The sequence below is a fragment of the Epinephelus lanceolatus genome, chromosome 17, assembly GCF_041903045.1.
Source record: "Epinephelus lanceolatus isolate andai-2023 chromosome 17, ASM4190304v1, whole genome shotgun sequence".
Classification (NCBI taxonomy): Eukaryota; Metazoa; Chordata; class Actinopteri; order Perciformes; family Serranidae; genus Epinephelus; species Epinephelus lanceolatus.
In genome coordinates, this window is record NC_135750.1 from 720,001 (window position 1) to 732,341 (window position 12,341).

The 12,341-nt window shown below is 49.2% G+C and overlaps 1 protein-coding gene across 6 annotated transcripts in view; it reads left to right on the forward strand.

The window, feature by feature from the left end:
• cul9 (cullin 9) overlaps positions 1-12,341 on the forward strand; it is a 57,135-nt gene that overhangs the window by 29,754 nt on the left and 15,040 nt on the right. For 3 of the 6 annotated variants that reach the window (XM_078160968.1, XM_078160972.1, XM_078160973.1), the window contains 9 exons: positions 2,781-2,917; positions 3,001-3,183; positions 4,446-4,603; positions 4,686-4,884; positions 5,011-5,182; positions 8,467-8,612; positions 8,688-8,814; positions 8,900-9,105; positions 9,306-9,559. In XM_078160968.1, coding sequence (XP_078017094.1) covers positions 2,781-2,917; positions 3,001-3,183; positions 4,446-4,603; positions 4,686-4,884; positions 5,011-5,182; positions 8,467-8,612; positions 8,688-8,814; positions 8,900-9,105; positions 9,306-9,559 — 1,582 coding nt within the window. Of the gene's footprint in view, positions 1-2,780; positions 2,918-3,000; positions 3,184-4,445; positions 4,604-4,685; positions 4,885-5,010; positions 5,216-8,466; positions 8,613-8,687; positions 8,815-8,899; positions 9,106-9,305; positions 9,560-12,341 lie in introns of all 6 variants that reach the window. The other 3 variants (XM_078160969.1, XM_078160970.1, XM_078160971.1) reach the window with 1 other exon arrangement.

Here is a 12,341-nt window from a genome sequence, read left to right on the forward strand (position 1 = left end):
AGGAACTCCATGTTGGCATGGATCTGTTTAAAATTCATCTGAAATAAAATTCATAAGAGTCAGAGCATTCCTTCTTCTAGCAGCAGAAAGCTAACGCTGACAACACGCCAGTGTAATGTGTCATATGACACGTCAAGTGCCGCCCCTCGTACACACCAGACACGTCGCGCTGCAGCTCATCAAGAGACGACCATACAGTCATTGTCACTGACAGATGTGTTCCTCCTCCTCCTCTGCATCAGCGTCAGATCATGTGTGTACAGCTGCCAGTTAAAGTTGATTCCTCACCTGAAGAGCTGATCTCCAGAGCTGTGACTCAGGAAGTATCTTTGTGGCTGTTGTCTTTATAACGACGGGACCGTGGGTCGTTTAGCTCGGGATATTTCTGGAGTCTCTCCTCGTCACACACAAGACACAGCAACAGCTACAGAGTTCTCTTTATACAAACATGTTGAAAAGAGAAGAAGAGCTGGTCTGTACGAGCAGAGAGCGAGTGGGAGGAATGTGTTTAATTCAGGGGGCGGCGAGGCTGATAACAGGACAGTGGCGTGAAGTGTCGTGGGGCAGCGAGTCCAGGAGTGCTGATGTGCGTCTAGCTGCCGCAGGTGAGGCGTTGTACGTTGAAAATAATCAGGGCGTAGTTGTTGACATGTGCCGTTTGCTGCCAGTGTGCTTTAGCCTCTAGGCTTCTGTCTTCCCCGTCATAACGTTGTACACTCATAATGACGTCATTACGCTACATTATGTGCAGTGCAAAGAAAATATTTTGCTGGAATTACGCAGGAATTTCCCCGTGACGGCAGCAGGAGGTCGTTGTTTGAATCAGTCTGTTTAAAGAGAGCTAGAATAAGAACAGTAAAAGAAAGAACATTGATTCTTTTTACAGCAGAAAGCTCAGGATTCTGTTTTCTGTGGCATGACCTTGTGTTACGTTACCTAACCTGTTACGTTACCTAACCTGTTACGCCACCTAACCTGTTACGCCACCTTACCTGTTACGCCACCTAACCTGTTACGTTACCTTACCTGTTACGCCACCTTACCTGTTACGCCACCTAACCCGTTACGTTACCTTACCTGTTACGCCACCTAACCTGTTACGCCACCTTACCTGTTACGTTACCTTACCTGTTACGCCACCTAACCTGTTACGTTACCTTACCTGTTACGCCACCTTACCTGTTACGCCACCTAACCCGTTACGCCACCTTACCTGTTACGCCACCTTACCTGTTACGCCACCTAACCTGTTACGCCACCTTACCTGTTACGCCACCTAACCCGTTACGTTACCTTACCTGTTACGCCACCTTACCTGTTACGCCACCTAACCCGTTACGCCACCTTACCTGTTACGCCACCTTACCTGTTACGCCACCTAACCTGTTACGCCACCTTACCTGTTACGTTACCTTACCTGTTACGTTACCTTACCTGTTATGCCACCTAACCTGTTACGCCACCTAACCTGTTACGTTACCTTACCTGTTACGTTACCTTACCTGTTACGCCACCTTACCTGTTACGTTACCTAACCTGTTACGCCACCTTACCTGTTACGTTACCTTACCTGTTACGTTACCTTACCTGTTACGCCACCTAACCTGTTACGCCACCTTACCTGTTACGCCACCTAACCTGTTACGCCACCTTACCTGTTACGCCACCTAACCTGTTACGCCACCTTACCTGTTACGCCACCTAACCTGTTACGCCACCTAACCTGTTACGTTACCTTACCTGTTACGTTACCTTACCTGTTACGCCACCTAACCTGTTACGCCACCTTACCTGTTACGTTACCTTACCTGTTACGCCACCTAACCTGTTACGTTACCTTACCTGTTACGTTACCTTACCTGTTACCTTACTTGTTATGCTACCTAACCTTGATTCTTTTTGTAGCTGAAGGCTAAAGCTACTGTCTTCACGCCATCAGGCTGTACGCTCGTAATGATGTCATTGTGCAACGTTACGTGTGATGGCGCCAGAGAAATGAGTGATGAATCCATCACAGTGCCTTTTTTCTGCTCATTAAATTGATCTTATCTCAAAAACTATGATTTTTATGAGTGATTCTGGTTTAATGACTTCCAGAACCTGTCAGCTCAGGTTGTACTGACGTCAGGGAGGTGAAGTGTTTGAAGAAACTTCAGGAAGTGACATCACAATAAGCAGAAATACCAACGCAGGCACTGGATGACCGTTTGTATCGCAGAGTTCAAAGCGTTAAATGAATTAATTACATAATTAAGAGAATATTTTTTAACAGACATGAACTCCAGCTGTGTTAGTTTGACCTGTCACAGTTTTTATTCTAACAAACAGGAAATTGTGACTGTTTGTTTTGGGACTATTTTCAGCAGCGCATTAATCCACACTCTGTGCTGTAGTGAGTGTTAGTGTCAGCAGGATGGTGTGAATAGCGTGTGTGCATGACACTAAACCTGATGATGATGAGGCGGTCCAGCAGGGGGCGCCGGCCGACTCTTCCTTGTCCTTGTCTGAACTCAAACATTAAAGCTGACGTCATCAGGATGCGTTTACACTCCATCTTTTTCTTTCAGTTTGGACTGCTCTTATTTTGACGGCTGACTTCCTGTTCCCATGTTGAGTAGAGACACTGACGTGGTTTCTTTTCAGATGGAAAAGAAGGACAGAACAGAGGCTCTGCTTTCTCTTTACGTTTCTGGCTGCAGTTTATCATTTCATTTTTATGATTTCACTCAACGACCGCTGGCGTCCTGCAGGAGGTAAACCTTTTAACCTTTGTCTTTCAGACGGGAAGGAGGGTAAAAACAAAGACACCGCTGCCGCCTCTTCGTCGTCATCCTCCTCCTCAGCCAAGCCTAAAGTGAAGAGCAGCAGCAGCATTGCAGGCATCGCCCTCTGTTGGCAGGGAGTGGTACAGCGACAGGTGATTTCTAACAGCCTTACAGTTGCTCTGTTGGGTCAGACATTTCTGCTCCTCAGACTTGAACTTGACTCCGCCCCCCTCAGGTGAAGAAGTTTTTGGAGTCAAGCTGCAGTCTGCCGGACTTTGTGGAGCGTTACCGGACTCTGTACCTGCGGCTGAAGAACGCCATGGAGGAGCTGTTCGGACAGCAGACCGCCTTTGTCCTCGCCCTCCGACACGGCTTCTCTGCTGCCCTGCTGCAGCTCTCCATCCTCAAGACCATGCACGTAAGTCAGGATTAACTCTGGTTTAACTCAGACTGACACCAGGCTCAGATACATTTAGACCTTTAAAAGTTTAAACCTGGTTTATTAACGCCCTGAAGAGTTAAGACGACCTAAACTCAGTGAGCTCATCCTGAATATAAACAACTAATCTTCAGCTGGTTTGATTATGGTTCATATTAAGCTTAACTTCCTCAGACTTCCTGCTTCCCTCCTCTCAGATGTGAAGATTTACACCTTTAATTTGTCTCATGTGATCATAAACTGAATATGTTTAGTTTTTGGATGTTTAACCTGTTTAAGCCTAAACATACATACAACTCTCCAAATCGTCTGTCACTGATGACCCTTAGTGTTTTATGGGGGGATAATGTGTTGGACCATTTATTGACCAAATGAATATAATCTCATTCAGTCATCAAACAAATATCTCAGCTCATTTATTTAAGCAGTTAAAACTCTGTGCCTGTCCGTGAATCATTCTGCTACGAAAGGTGTCTTTTGGCGTCAGAAATCCTTGACAAAGCGGCGGTATTTGAAGACAGAATGAGAACAGGTTGGAGGGGGAGGTCGTCATCTCTGATAAAGTTGTTTCTGTCATGATGTGTTTGTATAAGTTCAGCACATGAAATCAACGGGCCGTCTTTCCCTCAGAGTCTCTATCTGACCCGTCACCATCACTGAGGAAAGCATCTGTTTGATTTTGAGGGACGACTGTGAGGTTGTACGTCTCGTCTCACCAAGATCACACATATGAAAACTTCACTCAGAGTGAAACTGAAACAGAGGAGCAGAAGGTTTAGCAGAATAAGAACTATGTGTGTGTGGAAGTACATTTAGATTCATCTTCAGCATGTTCACTAACTCTGTGACGTCACTGAACAAAGCTGATTCAACAGCAGACACCTGAGAGATGACGTGTCCCAGAGACCTCTGTCTTCATGTTACAAACTTCACTGACCTTCTGTTTGAAGCTTTGACGCAGCCGAGCTCTTCTCATGGTGCAACCAGGAAGTAAACAGCTCTGGTCATGTGACCATTTACACTGAGCATGTGACACCACAGATATTTCCCTGAGACCCTTTAATACTTCAATATTTGCTGAAACACATCGGTACATCGTTTGGTAACATTTTTAGAGCTCGATAACTGAGAACTTTTTTAGTCGTCACCGTCAAAGTCATTTAAAGACGAAACGATTCACTGAGAAAATAAATCAGAAATGAAAATACTCTGTCCTGTATGCTGTGATGTGTGTCGTGCAGGTGAGTGAGCGCTTCGCTCAGTACATCGACCAGATGATCCAGACGAGCGGAGCGGCGTCCAGCAGCGTGGAGACTCTGGAGCGGCTGCAGCAGTTTCTGGAGCCGATGCTCTTCCTATCAGGCCTGGAGCTTGCCAACACCTTCGAACACTTTTACAGGTCTGAACGCCACGACACCGACACAGCAGACTGATGACAGGCGGCGTGGACCCAGCTCACCACTGCCTCTCTGTCTCTGCAGGTACTACCTGGGCGACCGGCTGCTGGCTCAGGGTAACGTGTGGTTGGAGAGCGCTGTCATCGATCAGATCGGCAGCTGCTTCCCGAGTCGCTTCCCTCAGCAGATGTTGAAGAACCTGAGTGAGTCCGCCGAGCTGCAGCAAGAGTTCCACCTGTACCGCCTGCAGCAGCTGGACCGATGCCTGCAAGAGCACGACCAGGTCTGAAAAACCCACGACACCTCGCCGAGTTCATCTGAGAATAAAATCAGTTTGAATTTAAATCCTGCTGAAAGTCTGGTTCACAGGTCTGAGTTTGATCCGTTTGTCCTGTTGTTGTTGCCGTAGATGATGGAGGAGGAATGGGTGGAGTCAGAGGAGGAGGCGGAGGTTCAGGTTCTGGTTCTGTCTCCACGCTGCTGGCCCGTGTCCTCACTCTGCTTCCTGGACGAACCCACAAAACATTTTCCATCTGAACTCTGCTCCTACCTGAACCAGTTCACCCAGTTCTACACCCACAGTCAGTACCAGTTCACCCAGTTCTACACCCACAGTCAGTACTGTGCTGATGAGTTATTTTAAAAAACTGATAAACTGCAGAGTGGTTTCTGTTGTCTAACGTCCACCTGTCTGTGTCTCTAACGTCCTCCTGTCTGTGTCTCTAATGTCCACCTGTCTGTGTCTAACGTCCACCTGTCTGTGTCTCTAATGTCCACCTGTCTGTGTCTCTAACGTCCACCTGTCTGTGTCTCTAACGTCCTCCTGTCTGTGTCTCTAACGTCCACCTGTCTGTGTCTCTAACGTCCTCCTGTCTGTGTCTCTAATGTCCACCTGTCTGTGTCTCTAACGTCCACCTGTCTGTGTCTCTAACGTCCTCCTGTCTGTTGTCTAACGTCCTCCTGTCTGTGTCTCTAACGTCCACCTGTCTGTGTCTCTAACGTCCACCCGTCTGTTGTCTAACGTCCTCCTGTCTGTGTCTCTAACGTCCACCTGTCTGTTGTCTAACGTCCACCTGTCTGTGTCTCTAACGTCCACCTGTCTGTGTCTCTAACGTCTACCTGTCTGTTGTCTAACGTCCACCTGTCTGTGTCTCTAATGTCCACCTGTCTGTGTCTCTAACGTCCTCCTGTCTGTGTCTCTAACGTCCACCTGTCTGTGTCTCTAACGTTCTCCTGTCTGTTGTCTAACGTCCTCCTGTCTGTGTCTCTAACGTCCACCTGTCTGTGTCTCTAACGTCCACCTGTCTGTGTCTCTAACGTCCACCTGTCTGTTGTCTAACGTCCTCCTGTCTGTGTCTCTAACGTCCACCTGTCTGTTGTCTAACGTCCACCTGTCTGTGTCTCTAACGTCCACCTGTCTGTGTCTCTAACGTCTACCTGTCTGTTGTCTAACGTCCACCTGTCTGTGTCTCTAACGTCCTCCTGTCTGTGTCTCTAACGTCCTCCTGTCTGTTGTCTAACGTCCTCCTGTCTGTGTCTCTAACGTCCACCTGTCTGTGTCTCTAACGTCTACCTGTCTGTTGTCTAACGTCCACCTGTCTGTGTCTCTAACGTCCACCTGTCTGTGTCTCTAACGTCCTCCTGTCTGTGTCTCTAACGTCCACCTGTCTGTGTCTCTAACGTTCTCCTGTCTGTTGTCTAACGTCCTCCTGTCTGTGTCTCTAACGTCCACCTGTCTGTGTCTCTAACGTCCTCCTGTCTGTTGTCTAACGTTCTCCTGTCTGTTGTCTAACGTCCTCCTGTCTGTGTCTCTAACGTCCACCTGTCTGTGTCTCTAACGTCCACCTGTCTGTTGTCTAACGTCCTCCTGTCTGTGTCTCTAACGTCCACCTGTCTGTTGTCTAACGTCCACCTGTCTGTGTCTCTAACGTCCACCTGTCTGTGTCTCTAACGTCTACCTGTCTGTTGTCTAACGTCCACCTGTCTGTGTCTCTAACGTCCTCCTGTCTGTGTCTCTAACGTCCTCCTGTCTGTGTCTCTAACGTCCTCCTGTCTGTTGTCTAACGTCCTCCTGTCTGTGTCTCTAACGTCTACCTGTCTGTTGTCTAACGTCCACCTGTCTGTGTCTCTAACGTCCACCTGTCTGTGTCTCTAACGTCCTCCTGTCTGTGTCTCTAACGTCCACCTGTCTGTGTCTCTAACGTTCTCCTGTCTGTTGTCTAACGTCCTCCTGTCTGTGTCTCTAACGTCCTCCTGTCTGTGTCTCTAACGTCTACCTGTCTGTGTCTCTAACGTCTACCTGTCTGTTGTCTAACGTCTACCTGTCTGTGTCTCTAACGTCCACCTGTTTGTGTCTCTAACGTCCTCCTGTCTGTGTCTCTAACGTCCTCCTGTCTGTGTCTAACGTCTACCTGTCTGTGTCTCTAACGTCCTCCTGTCTGTGTCTCTAACGTCCACCTGTCTGTATCTCTAACGTCCTCCTGTCTGTGTCTCTAACGTCCACCTGTCTGTGTCTCTAACGTCCTCCTGTCTGTGTCTCTAACGTCCTCCTGTCTGTTGTCTAACGTCCACCTGTCTGTGTCTCTAACGTCCACCTGTCTGTTGTCTAACGTCCACCTGTCTGTGTCTCTAACGTCCTCCTGTCTGTGTCTCTAACGTCCACCTGTCTGTTGTCTAACGTCCTCCTGTCTGTGTCTCTAACGTCCACCTGTCTGTTGTCTAACGTCCACCTGTCTGTGTCTCTAACGTCCACCTGTCTGTGTCTCTAACGTCCTCCTGTCTGTTGTCTAACGTCCTCCTGTCTGTGTCTCTAACGTCCTCCTGTCTGTGTCTCTAACGTCCACCTGTCTGTTGTCTAACGTCCTCCTGTCTGTGTCTCTAACGTCCACCTGTCTGTTGTCTAACGTCCACCTGTCTGTGTCTCTAACGTCCACCTGTCTGTGTCTCTAACGTCTACCTGTCTGTTGTCTAACGTCCACCTGTCTGTGTCTCTAACGTCCACCTGTCTGTGTCTCTAACGTCCTCCTGTCTGTGTCTCTAACGTCCACCTGTCTGTGTCTCTAACGTCCTCCTGTCTGTTGTCTAACGTCCTCCTGTCTGTGTCTCTAATGTCCACCTGTCTGTGTCTCTAACGTCCACCTGTCTGTTGTCTAACGTCCACCTGTCTGTGTCTCTAACGTCCTCCTGTCTGTGTCTCTAACGTCCACCTGTCTGTGTCTCTAACGTCCACCTGTCTGTGTCTCTAACGTCCTCCTGTCTGTGTCTCTAACGTCCACCTGTCTGTTGTCTAACGTCCACCTGTCTGTGTCTCTAACGTCCACCTGTCTGTGTCTCTAACGTCTACCTGTCTGTTGTCTAACGTCCACCTGTCTGTGTCTCTAACGTCCACCTGTCTGTGTCTCTAACGTCCTCCTGTCTGTGTCTCTAACGTCCTCCTGTCTGTGTCTCTAACGTCCTCCTGTCTGTTGTCTAACGTCCTCCTGTCTGTGTCTCTAATGTCCACCTGTCTGTGTCTCTAACGTCCACCTGTCTGTTGTCTAACGTCCACCTGTCTGTGTCTCTAACGTCCTCCTGTCTGTGTCTCTAACGTCCACCTGTCTGTTGTCTAACGTCCACCTGTCTGTTGTCTAACGTCCACCTGTCTGTGTCTCTAACGTCCTCCTGTCTGTGTCTCTAACGTCCACCTGTCTGTGTCTCTAACGTCCTCCTGTCTGTGTCTCTAACGTCCACCTGTCTGTGTCTCTAATGTCCACCTGTCTGTGTCTCTAATGTCCACCTGTCTGTGTCTAACGTCCTCCTGTCTGTGTCTCTAACGTCCTCCTGTCTGTGTCTCTAACGTCCTCCTGTCTGTCCCTGTGTCCCTCAGGTCAGTCCATGTACGGTCTGAGTCACTCGAAGCCGCGGCGGCTGCAGTGGACGTGGCTCGGTCACGCTGAGCTGCAGCTCGGCTGTTGGACGCTTCACGTGTCGACGCTGCAGATGTTCATCCTGCTGCACTTCAACACGCAGCAGGTCCGTACGTATGACATCATACATGACACAGACTGATGGCGTGCTGCCTTCACTGACCTTGGTGTCTTTCTGCAGGAGGTTCCAGTGGACGCTCTGCTGCAGGCGACGGGCCTGTCAGCCGCCTTCGTGCTGCACGCTCTGCTGCCGCTCATCAGCGACGACGGACTGCTGACTTGCAGCCGGCCGGAGGAGCCCAGCCAGGGTCAGTCACATGGCCAGCACGCCGCTAACCTTCATCCTCCTCCGCCTCCTCCTCCTCTCTGACTCTCCCCTCTGTCTGCTCCCAGGTGTGTTACAGCTGAACCAGCAGGTGGTGTCCCGCAGTCAGGATGGCATCCCCATGTCCCTCCAGCTGCTGCCCAGACAGACGTACCTGAACGTGGACGAGGATGCGGCGGGCACGCTGGAGAGGAAGAGGAACTACATCTACTGTCTGATCGTCCACATCATGAAGCAGGAGAAGGAGATGCACATCGACAACCTCGTCTTCAAGGTCAGAGGACGCCACAGAGACATTGTCCCTTTAAGACACAGAGACACACTGAGACACATCTTCCTCCCCCTCCTCTTCACCGCTCAGTGATGATGTCATACAGCGTGACCTCTCATCGTCTCTAATGTCCATGAGTCCACTCAGGACAGTAAAGAGGGACACTGTCCAATCACGTCTCTGTCTGCTTTCGTCTTCTCCAGGTTCTGGACTCGTGTCAGAAACAGGAATCATCACGCTCTCCGGGCGCCGGGCGGTTCAGCTGCAGCACCAGCGACGTGCTCTCCTGCATCATGCACGTCATCAGCAAAGGCTGCGTCCGACGCAACGAGGACAACCCGCACATCGTGGAGTTCCTGCCGGAGGACCCGTCCACGCCACAGAAAGGACAGGCCCAGTTCTCCTTCAGCCGGACCGAGGTTAGGAGGGACGCGGCGGACTGCAGGGCCGACATCAGGTGTGACCTCTGACCTCACACACAGTCTGTTCATGTTGTTTAACCTGCTTTAGTTTCTGCAGCTGTCTTCATCATCTTCATCATCATCACCCTCCTGTTCTCAGTGTTCTTAAAGGACTGTTCCGCTGTTTCTTCTCCTGTTCCCTCGCCGTCTGCTCCATAGTCACAGGTCATGTGACTGTTAACATCAAGTTCAGTGAATGTTAACGTCAAGTTCAGACCAAAGAGTCGTGACGAGACGAGTTCAGACAGGAAACTGTAAGTGACCACGATGAGATGGTGTATCTCTGTACGTCTACGCCGTCCTTGGACCTCGTCACATGTCCACATTTGGTCATCGTCCACATATGACATTTGAAAAACATTCATGACCAGAGGAGCTGAAACAGGAAACTGTGGTTACATTTAGCCGACACACACACGTGGTTACGTTTAGCCAACACACGTGGTTACATTTAGCCAACACACACACGTGGTTACATTTAGCCAACACACACACGTGGTTACATTTAGCCGACACACGTGGTTACGTTTAGCCAACACACACGTGGTTACGTTTAGCCAACACACACACGTGGTTACGTTTAGCCAACACACACACGTGGTTACATTTAGCCAACACACACACGTGGTTACATTTAGCCGACACACGTGGTTACGTTTAGCCAACACACACGTGGTTACGTTTAGCCGACACACGTGGTTACGTTTAGCCAACACACACGTGGTTACGTTTAGCCAACACACACACGTGGTTACATTTAGCCGACACACACACGTGGTTACGTTTAGCCAACACACACACGTGGTTACGTTTAGCCAACACACACACGTGGTTACGTTTAGCCAACACACACACGTGGTTACATTTAGCCGACACACACACGAGGTTACGTTTAGCCAACACACACACGTGGTTACGTTTAGCCAACACACACGTGGTTACGTTTAGCCAACACACACACGTGGTTACGTTTAGCCGACACACGTGGTTACGTTTAGCCAACACACACGTGGTTACGTTTAGCCAACACACACGTGGTTACGTTTAGCCAACACACACACGTGGTTACATTTAGCCGACACACACACGTGGTTACGTTTAGCCAACACACACACGTGGTTACGTTTAGCCAACACACACACGTGGTTACATTTAGCCGACACACACACGTGGTTACGTTTAGCCAACACACACACGTGGTTACGTTTAGCCGACACACACACGTGGTTACGTTTAGCCAACACACACACGTGGTTACATTTAGCCGACACACACACGTGGTTACGTTTAGCCAACACACACACGTGGTTACGTTTAGCCGACACACACACGTGGTTACGTTTAGCCGACACACACACGTGGTTACATTTAGCCGACACACACACGTGGTTACGTTTAGCCGACACACACACGTGGTTACGTTTAGCCGACACACACACGCGGTTACGTTTAGCCGACACACACACGTGGTTACGTTTAGCCGACACACACGTGGTTACGTTTAGCCAACACGCGCATGTGGTTACGTTTAGCTGACACACACATGTGGTTGGGTTTAGGAAAAAAGAACAGGGTTTGGCTTTACAATCTAACAGGAAGTGAACATTGGCCTCCTGGGTGAAAGTCGGTGGTTGATGGACCGTCCACCAGTCCAGTTCAGACTGTTGATACTTTTCTCTGACACGTCCTAAAACAGTTTCATCTCGTTGTGAATCTTTGGTCTGAGCTGTTGGATTCACAAATCCAGGATGCTCGTGTTCTGCAGTTGACACAGAAACGCTTCATGCTGCTCTGCTGACTAAAAAAGAGAATAATTCTTGACTTGTTGTAAACGTACAGATTTCATTGTGCTAAGCTGCAGCTGGCAGAAGTTCGGGAACTGTCTTAATGTATTTAACGTTGTTTAATTTACTGTAAGAAACAGACTGAACTGTAACAGGAAGTGTCCTCTGTTCTCTCTCATGAAAACAGCCACTGCTCTGTAACTCCTCCGAAACACAGAATGTCAAATGTTTAATTTTTTACAAACAGAAAATAAAGATATTACAACTCTGCTCGTTGCATTTGGACTTATTTTGTAATAATTAGGATTATCAGTATATTCAAGATTCATAAAGTATCAAAATTTAAACTCAAATAAATTCATCCATTTTCATCCTCTTATCTGAGGCGGGTCTCAGCGGCAGCAGGCTGAGTGAAGTCCTCCAGACATCCCTCTCCTCAGCAACACTCTCCAGCTCCTCCTGGAGGACCCTGAGGGCCTCCAGTGTGTTCTGGGTCTGCCCCGGGGCCTCCTAACAGCTGGACCAGGAGGATCCAGATCAGATGTTGAACCACCTCAACATGAAGGAGCAGCGGCTCTACTCCGAGCTCCCTCCAGATGTCTGACTCCTCCCCCTATCTCTAAGGCTGAGCCCAGACACCCTACAGAGGAAACTCATTTCAGACGCTTGTATCTGTGACCTCATTCTTTCAGTCACTACCCAGAGCTCATGACCATAGGTGAGGGTTGGGACGCAGATGGACCAGGAAATCGAAAGCTTCACCCTACTGGCTCAGCTCCCTCTGAACCACGACAGTCTGGCCCAGTGCCATCATCACTGCAGACGCCGCACCAAACTGCCGATCCATCTCACGCTCCATTCTACCCTCACTGTGAACAAGACCCAGTGATACTTGACCTCCTTCTCTTGAGGCAGTAACTCTCTCAACCCCGGGGGAAACAATCCACCATTTTCCAGCAGAGAACCATGACCTCAGATTTGGAGGTACTGACTC